At 38.0% G+C, this 20,676-nt stretch overlaps 2 protein-coding genes across 3 annotated transcripts in view; one reads left to right on the top strand and one right to left on the bottom strand.

Moving 5' to 3' along the window:
- Positions 1 to 9,616, top strand: part of uggt2 (UDP-glucose glycoprotein glucosyltransferase 2) — a 39,128-nt gene extending 29,512 nt beyond the window's left edge. For both annotated transcript variants that reach the window (XM_042001059.1, XM_042001058.1), the window contains exons 34-41: positions 3,125 to 3,229; positions 3,327 to 3,411; positions 3,514 to 3,696; positions 3,847 to 4,007; positions 5,182 to 5,296; positions 5,391 to 5,507; positions 6,026 to 6,191; positions 6,354 to 9,616. In XM_042001059.1, coding sequence (XP_041856993.1) covers positions 3,125 to 3,229; positions 3,327 to 3,411; positions 3,514 to 3,696; positions 3,847 to 4,007; positions 5,182 to 5,296; positions 5,391 to 5,507; positions 6,026 to 6,191; positions 6,354 to 6,376 — 955 coding nt within the window. In that variant the 3' untranslated portion in view covers positions 6,377 to 9,616. The remainder of the gene's footprint in view (positions 1 to 3,124; positions 3,230 to 3,326; positions 3,412 to 3,513; positions 3,697 to 3,846; positions 4,008 to 5,181; positions 5,297 to 5,390; positions 5,508 to 6,025; positions 6,192 to 6,353) is intronic.
- A 119-nt stretch (positions 9,617 to 9,735) lies between these two features.
- Positions 9,736 to 20,262, bottom strand: dnajc3a (DnaJ (Hsp40) homolog, subfamily C, member 3a). Its single transcript, XM_042001060.1, has 12 exons — positions 20,060 to 20,262; positions 19,509 to 19,619; positions 19,293 to 19,417; positions 18,970 to 19,044; positions 16,903 to 17,055; positions 16,597 to 16,778; positions 15,942 to 16,061; positions 15,545 to 15,650; positions 15,344 to 15,464; positions 11,531 to 11,663; positions 10,753 to 10,901; positions 9,736 to 10,252 (listed from the first exon to the last, which is right to left on the bottom strand). The coding sequence occupies exons 1-12, from the start codon at positions 20,139 to 20,141 to the stop codon at positions 10,101 to 10,103; spliced, it is 1,509 nt and encodes a 502-aa protein (XP_041856994.1). The 5' UTR covers positions 20,142 to 20,262; the 3' UTR covers positions 9,736 to 10,100.
- Positions 20,263 to 20,676: the final 414 nt, after the last annotated feature.

The following is a 20,676-nucleotide window of genomic DNA, read 5'->3' as shown; positions in this document are numbered from 1 at the left end:
GTTAACTTCAGCTTAGATGTATTTCGTGTTCTCTTGTCAAACTGGTCCAGTATAAATATAAGTGCTATGGATCTGTAACCTAATGATCCTTCTCAGACAAAAAAAAAAGCTATTTAGCCTAAAAGATGATGTGAACACTGTGTGATACTATATCTATTATTATAGTTACAACTTGAGAAAAGCATATGGTTTACTAAGGTGAAAGGTCATTATACTTTAGTAAAGATGACCATTACATTTAAGGAGAACAACCGAAGGCCATATACTTATCAACAGCTTGGAAGATGTAGTGAGGCGGATTGATGCATTATTAAGTCCTTACAAAAGTAGAGCTAATCTCTAGGTCTCCCTTGTTCTCTTGCTTACATGCTCATCTTGTGTGTTTTGGGATTTCTCGCTTTTATTCTTTCTCTGCTTTGTCTCTTGCTTGGAGGAAAATGAAGAGAAGCTGTCCTTTTTTGCTGCTGTCAGCTGGGGAACTTTGTAGGTTTATTGTCCTTTTTGCTGCTCTTTGAAATCACAAACATCAGGGCCACACAGGCTGTCAGAGAGAGCACTGGCTGTTGTTACATAAAGGGTGCAGTAAAATGCACATCTAATAAAATAGCCACCAAGTGCATTTTAGGGTGCGTGTTCTGCTGAGTGTTTTGGTCTGTTGGTAGTTACTCTGCATGAAATGACAAATGAAAAGATATTAGACAATGATCCTGTACAATCTACGAAGTTGGAGGCAAAACAAAAGGAAAGTTTTGTTTAGATGGTGTCATCCATAGCTCGGGATTTATCCATAGCTCTGTGGGTCCTTCCAGGGGTCCAGATTATCTTGAGTGAGTCAGCCAAACAGGCTCTCACCTGACCCTCCAAAGCTGCTTATCTGGGGGACCCTATTGTTGTGCTGAAGGTCCTTCATAATGGCTGGCTTAGTCATCACAGGCAGTAGACTTCCCCAGACCCCACTGATGTGCGGTGACGAATCAGAGGCCACTGCTAAACTATAAAGAGGCAAAGTAAGCCTCTGTGGAGAAGCACACTTTGTCATGAAGATTACAGGCAGAGAAATGCACCTAACACTGTAGAAACCACAAATTGGTAATAAAAAAAAATAAAAAGCGTTTGTGTTGTATTGATGTAAATGGCTTACTGCTCATGTCAGAGAATTGGTTTTAGAGGACATGAAGAGACACACAGTGGTGTCCCTCCCCTCCCCTCACCTTCCCTGGTGTCTTCCTGGAGCCTCGAGGCTCAGGCTGTGGTTGTGATTGAATGTGGTAGAGACACTGCTTTCCTCATCAGCAGTCTGTTACAGACAAGGACACACAGTTTGACTACAGACACATCTACCCTCCAGCACAAGTCCTGATTTCTGTCCGCTAAATGTGCCTGAATCATGAGCCATTGCTCTTTAACAGTAGTAAGGGCATATTAATGTGCTTGCAAATGTGGAAAGCGTCCTTTAGAGTTTTTTCTAGTCTCTGCTGTTATCTCACTGTAGAACATTTTAGCCTACCTATTCTTTTAACTATTTAATAATAATATATGTGACTCAGTGTGTACTCTCCACATAGTAACCATCAAGTGCAGTTTTGTGCCTTTTTTTCATTTTCTTTCCTGCCTGCTTGGTTGGAGTTTAAGTGGCCTTATGAGATAGTCTTGGGAGTAGGTCTTCTAGTGTGTGGACTTTTTGCTTTTCACGATAAGTGGCAGTGTATACCCCAGTGCAGGGTAATGCTAATTGGATTTCTCACACCTATTTTTAATTATTCTCTTTTATTTCCATCTGTTAAACTAGTTAATTCTCCAAAATCATTCTGTTCCAGTCTGTTTTCACATTTAAATAACTGCAGGCGGCTAATTTCTGCCTGATAAATGACTCAGACGACCTATTATTGTAATTGCAAATACATCAGTTATGATATAAATGCACTGCTCATTGCAGTACTGGACATTTGCACAGTTCATTTGGTTCCTAAAAAGAAGTGTCTACCATTAAAACACTTCTCATCAGTTTTTTTTTTTTAATCTGTATTCTCAAGCACTAACACCAGGTTACCAGGGCAACAGCCATGTTTATCTAATTCTGCAGAAAGCGTTGGGTAAAGGATGATGAATTATAATTGAGTAATTTTTAAAGTGTTTTGGTTAAATAATGCAACAACATAAAGATTTAAAGAGACAATGATGCGCTGGTTTTCTTGTTGTAACATTGCTTTTGCATTGGGTCTGGTATAAAATATTAACTTGTAACAATGCTTTTAAAAAAAAGGCAACACATTTTTATCTTAGTCTTTGTAGATTCAGTGGTTTTTTAACTTTTTGTTACTAGGTAGGTTAAGTTATCAGAATTCCAAACAAAAAAACCCAAAATGTGTCTAAAATATGGAGACCATTAGACTTCCAGAGTGAAATCAGAATAAAGAAGAAGGTGGGCTGCAGTCCATTTTACTTACAACTCTGCATGTCTCAGAGGAAAACATCAGCCTCCTCTCGGCAGCAGAATTTCTACACCATTACCAAACTAAGCAACACACGGGGGTGAGGAGAGTACCGCTTGTAAAAAGGGATGAGAAAAGTTGATGTGATTGGGTGTGACTTTTACCAACCCCTAACACAGTTAACTAGAACTGAAGATAATGCATTTTTGCAACTTGTGCCCCATTTTCTCCTTGTGTGGCAGACACCCAGCTGTGTGTGTGTGTGTGTGTTGGAAAATATGCTAAATTTAGACTCCTTTAACAAGTGATTTGATAGAAATGAACCATCTCTGTTATTTAGTTCATATTAACTACCTGACTATATGAAAACATCAAGCACTGTTTGCAGTGTCCCTTCTAACACTTTTTTCAGCTCCCTCTATGAATGCCAGGAGGAGCTGAATTGTCCAAATCATGTCAGATTTGTTGTTTTCTGTATCATTTCTACTTTTATTATTATTTTATTTAAATAAAACATCTGCATGGCTTGTTTAAATTGTTTTCTTCTGGTTGTTTATTGCTATTACCCTTGGTTTTACAAAACCATGGTGGCTACTGGTAAAGTCTTGATTTATTGCTTCTTTATATATATATATTATAAACAGCTATCAATCAGAACATGACCGTCTCACTTGTAATGGTTTCATTTACAGCATCACAGGTGGTGGCTTAAAGAAGGCTGATGGAGAAAAGAAAAAAGAAGATGTTTTAAACATATTTTCAGTGGCCTCCGGACATTTGTATGAGCGTTTTCTGAGGTTAGTCACTTCCTCCTTCCCTCTAGTTACTTCTCAAACTGTACATGCAACAATACTTTTAGAAAATTAGACTTATGTCTTTCTGTGTCTTTTCTAGAATAATGATGCTTTCTGTCCTTCGGCACACAAAAACACCTGTCAAGTTCTGGTTTCTCAAGAATTACCTCTCCCCTTCTTTCAAGGTTTGGGTTGTCACACCAAATGTTTTTCTACTTTTAAAAGATATGAACTAGAACAGCATGTAAGATTTATCTTCCTCTGTTATTCACTTTTGGTGTGTTTAGGAGACCATCTCTCACATGGCAGAGTCATACGGCTTTCAGTATGAGCTAGTGCAGTACAAATGGCCCCGCTGGCTCCACCAGCAGACTGAAAAGCAGCGGATTATCTGGGGATACAAGATCCTTTTCCTGGATGTTTTATTCCCTTTGGCTGTGGACAAGATCATTTTTGTGGACGCCGATCAGGTAAGGATCAAAATGAACTGATGTGGAAAGAGCCTCATGGCCTTGTGTGTGAATCTCATCAATATGGATGTCATTGCTGGTGTGAAGATTTGAGACTTTAAAACAAACTTGTGTTATAAGTCTGTTCTGTCCTCTGTCTTTTTTGCACAGATAGTTCGGGCTGACTTGAAAGAGTTGAGGGATTTGAACTTGGAGGGCGCTCCTTATGGTTACACACCGTTTTGCGATAGCCGCAGAGAAATGGAAGGCTATCGCTTTTGGAAAACTGGGTACTGGGCCTCACATCTTGGACAGAGGAATTACCACATCAGGTATACTTACTTAAAAACCATTAAATTCATTTTAGCAGCATTAACCGTAAAAGATCTGATATTTTATCTATAATGTCCTATTTTGGGGAATTTTAAATTGTAAAAAAAAAAAAAAAAGCTGTTGCTCCTTTTTTTTTTTTTTTTTTTTTTTTTTGCTGCATGATTGTTGCAAATAAAATCCTCATCATAAATTAAATCTTCTGGACATTAAATGGCAGCGAGTTCCCCCTCTGTCAATGTGATGGGTAATCAGGTGGTAGCCAGTGGACAAAAAGAGAGAGTTTACCTCTCTACCTTACCATTAACTAGTAGAAGGAGGGAGAAATGTTCTGTGTATGTCTGAAACTATATGAGGCTTTGTGGCTGTATGTTTCTGGTCTGCAGCTGCAATGGGGTTTACAACAAATAATGTTCCACAAAGCCGGGCTTACTTTCCATTGGCTGGCTCTACAAAACCTAAAACAGTTTTTAGACAGTAGAAGCTGCTCTCTACCAGTCACACATTGTTGCTCTTTAAACTTTGAACTACGTTTCAGCACTTTGGAATAACTTCGTCACATTTTTGGGCAAATTAAGGTGAAACTAATTTTATTGCTTGATTATTCTCACAATAATTGTGAATGAGCTTCTCCGCTTTTCCATCTTTTCTTTATTACCTGCTGTACCCGCACTGTTAAAATAACTTGGCAGTTGCTCAGCATAATGCATAAAAACATCATTTTGCATTTTCTGCATCACATATTTAATGCACTCATATTTCTGTGGCAATGCAGTGCGTTTAGTTTATAGGCCTTTAACTGTGCAATATAATTTAAGGGATTCCAAAAAAAGGTTTAATGAGTTTAGATATAGAACTATATTCCTTGAACTGAGAACTCTCTCATTGATGATAATATCAAATAAAGATAATTAAACCCAACCAGACGTAATGCATGCATCTAACTTTTTTTAAGCTCCTTTTTCAAACCAAGGCAGAGTCATAATATCTCTTCGAACCCTCCTAAAATGTTTTAATAGATTCTGTATATGTTCTGACCTGAGATCCTGCTGGAGGTATCTCGCTGTTAGAAAGGTTATGTAACATAAAAAGTTATGTGAATGTGGCATCAAGTGAAGAGCGATGGTTTCCTCATTTGCTTCTCATGTCTTTTCCTGTCCTCTCTTTTCCATGCAGTGCTCTGTACGTTGTAGATTTAAAGAAGTTCCGTAAGATTGCAGCTGGGGACAGACTACGAGGCCAGTATCAAGCTTTGAGCCAAGACCCAAACAGTCTGTCTAACCTGGATCAGGTCTATGACTCACAGATGCTGCATGCTATGACAAACTTCTACACTTAGAACCAAATATTAAGGCTCATACTTGTATGAAATATGATATTTTCAGGACCTTCCTAACAACATGATCCACCAGGTGGCTATCAAGTCTCTGCCTCAGGAGTGGTTGTGGTGTGAGACATGGTGTGATGATGACTCTAAAGTCACAGCTAAGACTATAGACCTGGTGAGTCTTGCAGATGTCACATTTCACTGGTATTGCTGTCACTGAAAGCTAATTGACATAATCGAGAATTTTATGATTCAGCATCAGGAGAAATTATTTGTGTGATTAAAGCAGTGAAATTCATGCATTGTCTTCTTTATTTTAATCTCTCTTTTGTGTGGAGATGCATGTTCAGCTTTGTTGTAGCAGGGAACTGTAGCTGCTGCAGCATTCAAGTGTGAGAGCACTTGGCATTTAGGAGAAAACTGAGGAGCAATCCTGCGGTGTCTTAAACTAATTTAGAAAATTACTGGACCGTCTCCAGTACACTGGAATAGGAAGTATTGTCTCATTGCGGTATAGGTCACTACTTGGTAACTCAGACACAAGGCAGGGCCTAATGTCCCTTTAAGAGAATTGGAAATCAAATTAGGTGCAAATGCCTGTCACAGACAGCGCTGTGAGTGGTGATCCGACTTGTTCGGACAAAGTGCTACTGGTGGCGTGAGTGATGTGTTTTGTCTGCTATTCTTGTGCAGTGTAATAACCCAAAGACCAAGGAACCAAAGCTGACAGCCGCAGCAAGGATTGTGCCTGAGTGGGTTGAATATGACAAGGAGATAAAACAGCTGCTGAGACGAGTCCAAGAGCAGGAAGATGAGGCCGCACAGATGAAGACGGCCTCTCCCTCACAACATAAAAAAGGTTAGCTAAGTAAAAGATTTATGTTTCCACAGTTTTTCATTCTTAGATTAGTCAAACTATACTCTCTATCTGTTATTCCTCTGCATGATTAACGTCTTTCCTGGGCAGATTGTTTTCTCCCTTACCGACATGCTAATTTTCAGCTTTTCTTTCCAATTGCAGACAACCGGCGTGATGAACTTTAGTGTCTGCCAACACCATGCTGAAGAGAAAGAAGGCAGCACCTTTTGCACGCAGGCCACCTGTGAAGCTCGAAGACAGACAGTTCCATCTAAACATAGCCACAGTGTTACATCCCCAGCCGGAGGAGGAGGATGAAATATTGTCAGAGATGCCATATCTGCTTGTGCAGTCAGTACATACAAAATCAATATGTGGGATAATTGTACACTGCCAGCCATGAACTCTTGGTGTGCTATGAGCTTTATCAGTAGTAGGTTTGTGGTTATTTAAGAATGAAGTGAAGAAAAGAGTAAATGTGTTTGAGTATAAAACAGTTGACATATATTGCACTGATATATGCAAAGAATCAGATGCTGAAGGCACATTTCTAAGGATTTAATTGACATTGTTGCTTTATGTAAAAATCTTGGTATTCTTAGTTTTAAAACATGCAAGGACTATTATGCCTTTGTATGAAATGCCAAACCAAAGTTGACTGTTAGATTTCACAAACTGCATTAAGAAAATGACACTAGGCACAGACAATTATTTGCTAAGCCCCTCTCACATATGATAACTTATTATATTATTAATATAAAACTTATTATAACTGTCTCATCTTGGCTTTGCAACTGTAACTAAGCATTGCAAAACATTAAGATTTTTTAAAACTTTTTTTTACTTATTTAATTTAAAAAAAAGCTGAGATGCTGTGTAACATGTAAATAAAAACAGAATACAATGATTTGCAAATCTCATAAACCCACATATTATTCCCCATATAACAAATGACATATTAGCTGTTGAAAGTGAAAGATTTTACCACATCATGGAAAGTATTAGCTCGTTTTGAATACGATGGCAACAACACATCTCAAAAAAAGTTTGAAACGGATGATGTTTACCGTTGAGTAGCATCCCCTCTTCTTTTAACAACTATCAGTAAACATCTGGAAAGTGAGGAGACCAGTTGCTGAAATGTTAGGAGAGGACTGTTGTCTCATTCTGGTCTGATGCAGGATTCTAACAATTCTGGTGCTTTGTTCACAATTTTCTTTTGTCTGTTAAATTCTTCTGCTGGTGAAAGCTCTGGACTGCTGGCAGGCCAGTTCAGCACTCAGACTCTTCTCACTTTGTTTCTGATGATTTTTAAAGGAGCTTTGGTCCAGAGAAGATGGCAGCATCTCTTGACTGTGTTTACATACGGCTTCTTTACATAATAAAGCTTTAACCTGCATTTGTGGATTGCAGTGAACTAAGTTCAGACAGTGATTTCTTTAAGTGTTTTTGAGCCTAAGCAGTAATTTCCAGTAGGGAATCATGCCAGTTTAATTGTGGTCCCTCCATTAGAGCCCAAAAATCCCAAGCATCATGTTCTGACCTTCAAACTTGTGCCCAGAGATTCCTTCTAATTCCTTGAATTTCTTGATGACATTATACACTATCTATGGTGGGATATTTAAAGTCTTCGCAATTTTATGTTGAGGAACATTTTTCTGAAACTATTCCACAATTTTTAGATGCAGTTGGTTGCAGATTGGTGAACCTCTGACTATCTTTACATCTGAAAGGCTCTGCTTCTCTGGAATACTCATTTTATACCCAGCCATGTTGCCAGCAATTAGTTGTCAAATGTTCCTCCAGTTATTTCTTTTATTTTGTGCCAATTACTTTTACAGCCTTTTGTTGCCTCTTTCAGCTTCTTTGAGATGTGTTGCTGCCATGAAATTCAAAATGAGTTCATACTTCATAAAATGGTTTCAACATCTGATATGTTTAAATTCTACTGGGGAAAAATATATGGGTTTATGAGATGGCAAATCACTTAACTGTACACTGCGTAACAACTTTTTTGGAATAGGGGCTTAATTTATTCATCTTTTTTTATCTTTTAGAGCCAATGCATAACTGTCTCTGTTCACTTTAAATATTTGGATCCATCGCGGTACGACTATATGATGCATGTTAGTGTTAAAGCCAAGTTATGCATCTCCTTCATTTGTCATCTGCAGCTCTAGTGTGTTAACTCAGTTATTATTTGGTTGCTCTGCATTGATCCAGGTTTAATTTCCATCCCAACTTATTGACTTGCATGGCATGGCCACCGGCTCTCGTTGACCAGTCGATTAGAAAGCAGCTTTCTAGTTACATGTCAGCCTTACATGCTGTAGGGTAAAAAGAACCTTTCTGCAGACAGGAAAGTAAAAATGAGTGTATAGTTCATTACAATTCATTCATTTAAGAAGATGCTTTTATCCACAGCAACTCCAAAATGAGTAATACATGTTGGGATGTTGGGTTTGGTATCGTGACAAAGGACACGTGTCAGTCTAGTAACCCTCCAAGAGAGAGATGACCATGCTACCATCGTAGCTACAGCCACATGCAGGAAACAAGCCCTAGTTCCTGCCAAGGACTTACTCCCTGTAAACAAATCTTTACCTCACCAAACCATTTCACAAGTTATAAGGTTCAGGATGGTTGGCTAACTATCAGATGTAGTTGTTTCCAAAGGTAGGTTTACATAATCATATAATTTAGAAGAAAGTTATGATATATGAATGACTTTTTCAGTAATGGTCTGCTCAGCTGTCCCCAGTTTGTGCATGCATTTATTTCAGAGAGCTAAACTTTAGTTTACTTGGTCGTAAATTACTCTGTAATATTCACTGTTAAACATCTAAGGTTTTCTCAAGAATCATGAAACTTTTTTTTTTTTATAAATCATCTGGACAATAATGGTAATTTAGAGTTGTAAGCATTTACACATGCTCTGAGAGGAGAAAGCTGAGCTGGCTTTAAAAACGCAAACCAAAAAAGAAATTGTTCATAAGGACTGGGGTTTGACAAATAGTGGTCCGTCTCTGTAATGTCTTTAATAAGGTTTTGACTGAAACCAGGCTTGACTCATGGATCAAAGAATCCTCATTTGCACACTTAAGGTCATGGTTTCTCGGTAGTACTGTACAGTATACAGGATTTTAAGTTATTACAGTAAGTTTACATTTCATGTAAAATTCATCTTCACTGTTTTCATTTTTTTAGAAAGACTTTTTCCACCATTTGAAATCCAGGAAGAACCAGTATTATTGTCTCAGGTATAAGAGGTGTTGCTGCTGGACTGGAGCCATGTGTATTTTTTTGTCTTAAAAGTCCATTTAGTATGAAAAAATGGGTACAGACAGACATCTTTTACTGTGCTATGTCAAATAGAAATGTTTATATTACTGTTTGGTGGAAAAAATAAATCTTTGTTATTGGTACTTGTTGGAATTTCTCCTAATAGGTGGCCAGCTGATGTATGATTCTTTTTTTTAAGCTAAATTCTTGCCTTGCTTTGTGTCCATGAAGTGCAGCAATACAATCCAAACCAGACTTCATGTACATAAATAGGTCTTTATTTACAATTCAGAAAAAGTTCCATATAAAAATATGTACTCAAACAAATTGAATCTTGGGAATGGATATGATTTGTAGAGTGGAAACGATGTGTCTGAACTGACTGCTTACTGTTGATGAATAGCTTCACACAAGGCAGACTTGTTAGCATAGCAACAGACCTTCCCCAGTTGGAATTCAAAGCTGCATTATTCTGCATTAAAATGCATATTTAACTGAAGTCAAAGTCACCATTTGCTCTACCCTTTTTTGACACAAAGTGAGGGTTTTTTTATGCCAGTGATCTCCCTTTTAAATAGAGAGGAAAGTAGAAAAATCTACTCCAGATGTGCTGGATAAAAAGCCTTTTCAGTTGAAATTAAATTTGAAATTAAATGGCCCAGAACCAAATGGATTAAATCCCTGGAAACCATGAAAACCTCCATGGAAGTGATGATGGTGACTCTGCTGGCTCTCTGGATCCATGGGGTCTTCTCCGTGATCGAACTTGGTTCTCATCTCTGGAGGATATATAGGTTAAAACATCAGGGCAAAACAACTAAATAAATGACCTATAACTTTTAAATGTAAAAAAAAAAAACAATGGTCTGATTATGATTTTGTGGAATGAGTAAAGCTTAGTAACAGTCGTTAAAGACATTATGTTGGAGAAGTAACAAATAACTTGTGTATTAAATCTGAATAAGATCAAATACACATTTTAGAACTGATTAACACTGAATTTGATTACTTTTGGCTTGTGTAGGGATTGTACGATGTACAAGCTTCATCTGTTTGGCCCAATTTTGGCAGTAAATGCATGGATCATATTGGCAAAGTTGATATAAATGGAACAGAAAACTGGCCATGTTTATCGGCAGCGTGGAGGCATAACAATGATAAGAAGACAATCTAAAGGACAAAGTAATATGTCAGCTGTTTACAGCAGCTCCTGAAAACCCTGACATTTAATGCAAGATGAACACTAATAACTTTCCAGACTGCAGAACACACTCTTTACCTGGATCAGTGAGAACCTCTTTAGCCTGAGCGATGTCTATAAACTTCTTCTCTGCCTTCTTCTTCTCTTCTGGATCCTGAAAGTTGTCTGGGTGCCACTGTTGTGCCAGTTTCCTGTAGGCTCTGATAATCTCCTTTTTCTGGGCAGTTCTGTGGCCATGAGAAGAGCCCAATCAGTACGTATTTTGGAGATAAGAACAGCCTCTCTTTCCTTATGTCAACACAAGTTAAATCTTAAATGACTTCTCAGAAATCAGAAATACTTTATTAATCCCTTTGGAAATTCCTCAGGGAAATTTGTGTTTCCAGTACAACCCATCCAAGACTAGACAGTAACAACATATAACACAAACAGGATCAGGCATACTGAGGCAGCAGCCGTTTCTACAGCGCTCCTTTGTCTTAGAAATAGGAGGAAGATAACATTAGGGGAATAAGATGTGGCTGGAGAGAATAAAAAAAGGCATCTCCACACTGGGCCAAGTGTTAGCACCGTTGCTTTTTTATAACAAAGATGGCTTCTATATGCTTAAATCTGTTCAATCTTGGATTCTTAGAAGTGCCTCTGAACTGGAAAAAGATTAAGTAATGTTTAAAGACAGTAAGGCTTTTTGAGGAAGTCATTTTCCAGTGTATAACTAAAATCCTAATAAAAAACATTACTGCTTGGCACAGTATTGAGTTGCCTTTAAAAGCAACCCATTCACAAAACATTGTCTTAAAGTACCCAAACGCCTCTGAAACCTTTAAATTTACCAAATCCAGTGATCAGTTCCCACCTCTTCACTCCCAGGATCTTATAATAATCCCTCTTCTTAGTCTGTTTGAGAAGTCGCTGCGCTCTTTCCAGGCCTTCTTTAATCTGACGGTCATTCTCGCTGTGTTTTGCAGCATTCTCATAGTCTTTAATGGCTGGAAAAAGATAACAGAACAGGATCAGTAATGCTTACTCTTTAGAAGCAATTAATGGTTAAGGGAAGTACAACATTCATAGACAACGCTCCAATCCATTTAAAGCCCGCATGGAAAGTATCTACCCTGCACCTTTCAGTAATTCAGCCTTATCGTAGGTTCATGAACACATCAGAGCTTCCACAAGAAAGATAATCAAAATATATTATAAAGTATAAAAGAAAAAAACATTTTGAGGCTTCATTTAATTTATTATGCAGATGATTTCTGGTATTTGTTTCAGTCTGACTTAATGAAATAGTCTGATGACTTAAACCAGATTTTCTGCTTTTAGTAATTTCAAAGCAGAAGATCTGGTTCTGTATGAAAGACTGAGGGCCTAATTTTAAGTGCAGCCGGTCACATCGCAGAAACAGCCGAGCCTATCACAGTGATGCACGATGACAGAGGCTACACATAGAAAAATAAATATATTATTGTATTGATGACAGAAAGGCGTGCTATTGATTTAAATACATCTACTTGCTGGGAGGTGATTAATTAAACTAGCCATTATATTTTAGGAATAAAATAAATTATTCCTGCTGAACTGAAAGGGAAAAGATTCAGGGTTACAAGAGAAGTTAGAAGATCAGCTTTTGCTGTTTTATTATTGCTAGCAGGGTTTTAGTAGTGCTGCAGGTTTATGATGAAGTGGTCAGCACATGCATATAAGCAAAAAGTAACAATATGATGCCACGTTTAAGACATATCTGATTTAGAACCTAACACTGAAGTGACAGGATGGATTTAAAATTCAGGATGGACTGTTATGGTTATTTTAACCTGGTTAAATGAGCACAGATTGAGTCTTTTAGGGGATGGGTGTGGTGCTATATTTCTTTGTTCTGGCTGATGATATGTCTATCCACTTTCTGATCTTTGTCTCCTGATGACATCTTCTAAATGTCCAAGGTCTTCTGGCCTAAAATCACATTTACTCATTTGTCTGGTGATATCTGATGTCTGACAACTATCTGAAAATTTAAGTGATCACACAACAGACTGCATCACCTGAAAAGTTTGTTTGAAGGAACTGTACGAAAATTTGCACAAAAAAAGCATATTAAAGAAAAACACTGTTCTTCAGGAGCTATCACACACATTGTAATATTTAAGACACTAAAGGATTTTTAGAAAAAAATAGTATGTTCATTAAAAGATTACCAAAATATCTGACGATATTTACTTTTGTTATTTAAATTAAACCCCTCTTAAGAGAAAAAAAAATGTTTTATTGGTGTCCAAATAAGTTTATATCCTTCATCTGGAGCTTTCCACTTGAAGTAAAAGCTTATTCAGTTAGCTATTGCAGCAGCTGGGGGCTGTTTGTGTGCACGTATTTGGGTGCTTTGAGGCTTGTTTACCCCGTGAGGCACACCGAGGTGAATTGCACACGTGTTCTGACAGTTTAAAAGCCCACATGAGGTCTGCTCATATGCTCATACCATGTAAACTCAGTTCAGCCAGCATCTCCTGAACCTGCTGAGCCGACGGGACTGTTATTAGGTTTTATCTAATACAACTGAATGATGTTTAAACTTTTCTTTCAGCTATAATATTTTAAATTCTTTTTACTCCTCATGTGAAATAAAATAGTTCTGGGTGACATACGTGGATGGGATCATCATAAATTGGCAGTTTTTTGAAAAGAAAAAAAAAAAAAAGCCAAAATCTTTGATTCATGTTGTTTCTGTTTTTATAGCTGCTATTTATGTGTACTGACCTTTACAACTAACATTTTTATGAAATGTTGGTCAGCATAAAACTAAAATCCAACATCCTTCTTACACTGACGTTAAACATATTTGAGCAGAGACACATTTCACTTTGTGCCCACATCTGCATCTGGCACTTTTCAAAGCCAGCGCAGCTTTTACTTCTTCATTTTTTTTAGGAGTTCCTGACACCCATCAACTTGTCTGTGCCATTTTGACATTTTGTTAGCTTGCAACAATAAAAGGAGACACCCAGCTATCACTTTGAGCCCCCCCCCCCCCCCCCCCCCCCCCCCCTTCTATTAACCAGATTTACAGCACAATTCCAAATAAAATTTAAGAATTTTGTGCAAATTAGAAATATGTACACAATTCTCTTCTAAACTATGTTCCTCCAGGTCTCATTAGAATCATGCAAACCCAGCCACCAATTTCAGTGTAATGTTATTCCTCCCACTTTTTTTCACACCACTGAAAAAAATCTACAAGTTGCATTAATAACAGCATCAGAACAGAACAAATACTGTATTTTTCTATAAGATATTCTTTAAGTATTTTCATCCACCTAAAGTAAGCTGTACTATATGAAATTCCTTTAAGTTTCACAAAGTAGTAAAAGGTTTTTAATTGCAATGTCCACTGTTCACAGACAACAAATCAAAGCTGAAAAATAATCACATCATCTGTAGTCTGTCGTCAGTCACCTGGTAGTTTATGTCTCTTGTGGCGCTTGTCTTCAACTAGATAAGGATGCAACCAAATTAGATACTGCTGCACTTAGCCTTCAATGTGCCCACTCAAACTAATAATTCAAATGGATTTGGTGATAATCAGAAGGATTGTGTTAAATGAAGCAGGTTTTTAGACGTCAGCAACTCTAACTTTATGCACAGTACTGACCGAAATCTTACAATAAACTAAATAAAAACCTTATTTTTGTATAGTGAACATAAACCCACTATCATGAATCAGATAGATCTGAATTAAAAGGAGGTTTCAATGACAACTTTGTGTATTCTTCCTGATGTTACAAGGACCCCTTGTGTTCAACTTCAGCCACAACACTACTAACCAGAAGTTAACACCCCTTATTGAAGTGTTAGGGCAAACGCACACGACAGCAAACACACACACACACACACACTTTATTAAGTACCCCAGCGAACTCTAATGGAAATCCAATGCATCCATTCCCCGTTATGAAGCATTAATTTAGCTTTACACTAATTAGTTTAAAGATGACCCATTTCTTTCAAACTTTAAGCTTTTTTTTTCCATCTTTTTAAAATTTCAGTGCATAAAAAAAGAAAACCTGTGTTTATACTAAACAGGTTTAGTTCAAATTAGACCAACAAGTCTGTTAATCAAACGTTGTTGCACATCTAAACCCTCAAAATATCAGTGTTGGTATGCTTCCAATTTACACTGGTTTGAAATATCAATACAGTACAGACCAAAGGCCTGCAAGTAGCCTAGATGTTTTTCTATATGTGCTGCTCATTAAAGTTTGGTCCAGGCGTCGGATCTGCCCTCTCCTTGCAGTGTTGCTTCATTTGTGCATGAAACACAGGAACTCTTTTTTTCTCCTTTGTACAATAAAAAAAAATTCTCTGTTACATCTCCTTTGGTTTAGAAAATAAGAGTTACAAAATAAATTAATCAAACAAGCACATTTTTTCCAACAAAATCCATTTCACTGGAATTTTAAAGCCCCATCAACAAAATCGTTATGATGTTTTGTCCAATCGTTATGACTTTGTGCATGACGTGCAAATGAAATGCCAGCGTTAACAAAGCAAACCAAACCGAACATCTGCATGCCCCAGCAGTTTTGTTTTTATTTCATGTAAGGATGAATGAACTCAGCAACATTTAGCGTGACCACTGACTCAGTTAAAATTACAAATACCACATGCAGCTTACCTTCTTCATACTGTTCATCTTGGACATAAGCTTCAGCTCTATTCTTCAGCGCATTAACGTTTTCAGGGTCCGACTGGAGGACTTCGCTGCACACTGAGATAGCTCTGCTGCCCTGCTGGTCCTGGTAGGATCACAGAGAATGTGAAGATCAGCTTTATCTTCTAATAAGTAAGCATCTGATGACATATTTAGGGGTCTTACGTGTACTAATGCATGGCAGATTCGCTCCTTGGCGAGAAGTGAAAAATGTGGCACGTTGGGTTCAGTCTTCATCACTGCCTCGTACTTGCTGACTGCGTCTTCATACCTAAAAAAAAAAAAAAAGCAGGAAGGTGTATCTCTGAGCAGAATGCGTTATGGATCACAGCACTCACAAACATCACACCACTCTTTGATTCTTCCTAATTAAGTCTTACGACATTCCAAATCAAGATGGGATTTGGAGGCCCTTTAGTAAAAACATAAAGGAGATCAGATAGGATGTCATTTTATTTTTGCTGGAACAATTATCTGAAACCACATACATGTCAAAGTGTCTTTACGTCTAGGATCAGCCTGGTCCCCACAGATAGACATTTAAACACACACACACACACACCTCTGCTCTTGAATGAGCTCTTCTGCAGACTGGATCTGTTTATTGAGCTTCTTGACTTGCTTGTAATGGCTGTAACACTGCTTGTGGTCGGGATCCAGCTTCAGGCATTCACGCACCTCACTACAGATCAAACGAGAAGAGGTAAAGGGGAAAACACTGACTTTTCATTGTCACCTGATGTTTGCGGTGTAGTGAACAACAGCAGCACTTAAAAGATCAAAACAGACGGAGTTAACTGTTGATTTCAACTATATGGTCACATTTGCATTAGTGTAAATAAACTGTATGTCTGGTTAAGCATTAGTGACCACTCTTCCTCTTATTTTATTTATTCTGCATCCTCCAAATGTTTATGTACTTTTTTCTTCTTGTTATATTATACTGACCGGAGCTCAATGTTCATGATGATTTTACAGTCGTGGTCTGAATACAGATTACCAGCATGTATCAGCTACTAAAGACTGGACATTATCATTTCAATAGGAGTGGTTTCAAGGCAAAAAAATGAAAAGAGGGAAAAAATACTAAAAGGTAGACACTGTATGAATTACTAATGGACCCAATTCATTGCTTAGCTTATAGCAAGTAGACAAGCTTCAGCCATAACCTTCAAATTCAACTTCCTCAAAGAAAATTGTGTGCAACTGTGTCTTACTTGAGGGACATCTCATGGTCTCCAAGATTATAGTAGATGTTGCTGAGCTTATAAAAAGCCTGTGTGTTGTCATTTTTTAACTTGGATGCAGCTTTCAGGTCACTGATGGCCTTCCCCATCTCTCCCATTTGAATATAAGACTCTGCTCGCATCTCACGGGAGTTTGCATCCCAAATGCAGGTCTGTAATAGATGAAAAAAGATCTCTTACAAAAGAATGTTTCTATACAAATACTGCCTACTATCTGCAATGACAACGAGGACAATTGCATGTTTGCAAGGAAATTACTAACAAGGTATGCCTTACCTCAATGATAGCATCAAGCTGAGCAACAGCTGTCATATAATCCTTGCTGCTGAAGCTTCTGCGTGACTGAGCCACAAGCCGCTGAATTTCATCTGACTTTGCCAGCTGACTTTGGGCTTCTTTTTCTTCTTTGTCACTTGGGTTGGACTTGAGCTGGAAGATTTTAAGGCGGTGAATTACACCAGGTACTTTTAGCCACATTTAAAGAATTGCACCTTTAAAGCTAGAGAAAAAATAAGTATGAAGGAATGTGACGAGCAGAAGGAAGATCAGAGACCCAGAGGGGTAAAGAAATTCTCCTACTCCCAGTGCTTTTCTTTATGAGATTCTGGAGCAAACTTCTGCACCCTGATAGCAGTGCTCCCTAAACCCATTACATTGTGATCATCCCCTTCATAGAGTTCATCATTCTTATAAAGAGCTATCTCAGCTAACGACAGATCCCTTACAAAAAAACAGACCTGACTACCTTTTAAGCATTTGCTGCTAGCTCAGCTTAGAGAAGAGCATAAATGTGATGCATTAGGATGGGGCACAGTTGTAGACTGCTGAAGCAGCAGCACACTGTGCACCTCTGTCGAGTTTCCTTGACATTATATCAGTAAAATGTTGTCCAAATAAAATTGCAGCAACCAAAAAACGGTCTCTGGAAAAATGGTGGCTCATTATTGTCTTTAAGGAGGGCGCTAATTTAATTAAAATGACAAGGGCGTCTATGCCTTAAAACAGTCCTAGAAAGTGAGTTTAACTTGTATTTAAAATCTCTAATCCGATGAACAACCTGTAGCACCTTACCTCTCCTCCAGATTAGCAATCAGGTAGTTTCATGTTATAGGCTGCAAAACAGGAATTCAGGACTAATCACTAAGCTTTACCTAAACAAAATGAAGCCAAAATTTCACTGGTTTTTATGTGCTCCATCAAATAAAAAGCAAAGGCAGGAAAACACTGACTAAAACTATGATCGTTCATAAACACGTCCTTGCCACACAATGTGACATCCATCAAGACTTGGGAAATCCAGATTATGTTTGGGCATTGTGACTCACATGGATCTGACAGAATCAACCCACAGATGAGAACAGATGCAATGGACCGATTTCACTCGTGTGCACAACAGCTGGCTACTCACTTTCAGTCCTGCCGCATTAGGCTGACTCCCACAGCCCAGTAAAGTCTTTTGGAAGCCAAGTACTTCCGAGGGAAAGTTGTAGTTACAGGATGCAACTTAAGTTTTAAAAGCATTTGGTCTTTGCTTTGAATCAGTGGGTGTAAAATGAGAATAAGGCAATGCTCGGAAAGCAGACTAATCACATTTGTTTCTCAGATCTAATCTTTGGGACAGAGTGTTCACACAGTTATTTGTAAGCAAGCAATTTGGTTTTGTTTGTCCTGAGATCACAACCTATTTGTGTGGATTTCTAATATAACAACCCTATCTATGCAGCTACTGTACATCAGCATCTATGTAGGTACACAGATGATGCAGCTTTCTAATAATCTTGCCCCAGACTTTCAGCAGGCATCTTATTTTAACCTCAGCTAAAGGAATAATCTTCTCTATGGGCTTGTTTAGAACCAATTTTTTTCCACCTCTAATGCAGATTACACTTCAAGGTGGTGTGAACAGCAATTCTCACTGATTTCTAAATATGCATCTCAGTAAAAATTTGTGGCTACAAGGCTTCCGCTCATTTTTTTAAATATATATATACATATATATATATGTATATGTATATATATATATATGTTTTATGTCTAAAATCTACTGTTTGCAAAGGAAAATACAGTTTTTTTTGTCCTGGAACAAAGGAACAAATAGTCTATGTGTTTCTATACTGATTTATTCACGCCCTACCACAGAAGAGCCTTTCTAAACAATTAATCTGTTTCGTGAAGATCTTTATTTTAAGTCATATTTGACTATGTTTGTCACGTCTCACCAAGTTTCCAAAGTTTCCAGTCCAACCAGACCACAGATCAACACTGACATCTCCTGGTAAGCTTTTGCTTTTTTCAACGTTTTGCTGCCGTAGTTTGGTTTAAACTTGAAATTGTTATACTTACCACCTTTTTGAAGTCACTCTCCGCTTCATCCAGCTTTCCCCACTTCAGAAGAAGGTGTCCCCTCTGCAGCCATGCCTGTTGAGAAACAGTAAGAGCTTGCTTTCCATATACTTATATCCATGAATGTTGACTTATCAAAACACAACCATATTTGCAGCAAAGATAAACTGAAAATAATGCACACACATGAAGAGGACTTACAGATATTTCTGTATAGTAATTTCTTACATTGTTGTAAATGTGTATTGCTGCTTATTATAAACAACGTGGAAAATAATTGTTTTCAAACCAGTTGTAAGAAAAATGCATAAATAAAAACTCACAGATGTGAAGTCTGGCTTGAGTTCAATAACTCTGCTTAAATCTGGCAGTGCAGATTTAGACTTCCCCATTGCTAGAAACACCGCAGCTCTCCTGTAGTATGCCATGTAGTTCTTCGGATCTCCATCTAACAAAATACCGAAAAAGATGTGACTACATAAGCTTTATTATTCGTATTATTATTGCTATAAAACTAAGATAAACATCCTGCAACTCACCAACAGCAGCATGGAAATGAGACAGAGCATCAGCTAGCTGGCCAGCAGCGAGCAGTTTCTTTCCCATTTCCATGTGATTGTCCACACTTCCATCTTTTCCACATTTTACTCCTATAAAAACACGCACACGTGCAAAGGTATGTCACATATCCTTGCTCAAATCTGAGCAACTTATCGCAACAACTACAGTACTCCTTTAAAGTTTACTATTATGGGACAACCCAACCTAACCGCGTGACATGTAGCAATTAAACATATGTCCCTACTTAACTACAAGTTAGCTTACACGATAGATGATAGGTCCCTAAACAAGCACGTATGTTTTTCATCAATTCTATGCTAAAACAACAATATGCAGTTATGAGCTAGCTTAACGACAGCAAACACAGCTAGCGTCTTAGCAAGCTAACGCTGTCACTTCTATGACATATGTCAATTTGACCAAAACAGGTCGTTTGATTGACCAAAGTTCAAGTAAATGACAACGTGAAGCAGCTAGTTGGTGACTATTAGAAACTCGGATAGTAAAATACAGCGAGTAAGCCTCCTACCTTCATATCGCATATCAATCAAAACAAGAACATATGGGATGTACGTCAGTAACTTGTGAGATACATGGTCAATTGAAACCATGGCTGAATTTGGATCTCACAAGTCGATCTCGTTATGTTCCACAGATGACAACTGACGTTATAACTAGTGCTTAGCCTAACTCTCAGAAGCCCCATGTGTTGGCCGCTGTAGTGTATTACTTCCCATCACCCAGCCACAGCATAGCAGCGCTGACCCGTCGTGGGTGACGTTGATTGGCTGAATTGATTGGAAAACCCCGCCCACATCTGTTGGCTGAACGTGGAGCAGCCACGGCAGCACTCTCTCAATACTGTGTGTGCGCCTGAGTGCGTGCCCTCGTAGTTCGATAAAAGACACACAGCAGTCTGTCGTCTTACTTTTCAGGACTTAATAGTAAATAGTGAATACTAAGTAACATTTTCCCTGAAATTTAGAATAGAATCCTTATCAACTTGTGGAACTTATCAACTTGTAGAAAACATCCTTACGTGGTCTGTAAGAGTTTGGTAAATTCCACTGGTTAAAACTGTAAATAGCTGTTTTTAAATTTGTCAAAATCTCATTCTGGTCTGGTGACAATGATAGAGATAGTTGT

Source organism: Melanotaenia boesemani, chromosome 12, assembly GCF_017639745.1.
Source record: "Melanotaenia boesemani isolate fMelBoe1 chromosome 12, fMelBoe1.pri, whole genome shotgun sequence".
In the NCBI taxonomy this organism is placed as follows: Eukaryota; Metazoa; Chordata; class Actinopteri; order Atheriniformes; family Melanotaeniidae; genus Melanotaenia; species Melanotaenia boesemani.
This window is presented reverse-complemented; position numbering and strand designations above follow the sequence as displayed.

Coding starts and splice junctions, on each gene's coding strand:
- dnajc3a (XM_042001060.1), bottom strand. CDS start 20,141: ATGGTTTCAATTGACCATGTATCTCACAAGTTACTGACGTACATCCCA. Junction 17,056..18,969: donor AGAGTGACTTCAAAAAGGTG/GTAAGTATAACA, acceptor AAAATCTTCCAG/CTCAAGTCCAACCCAAGTGA. Junction 16,779..16,902: donor AGCTTGATGCTATCATTGAG/GTAAGGCATACC, acceptor CATCTATTACAG/ACCTGCATTTGGGATGCAAA.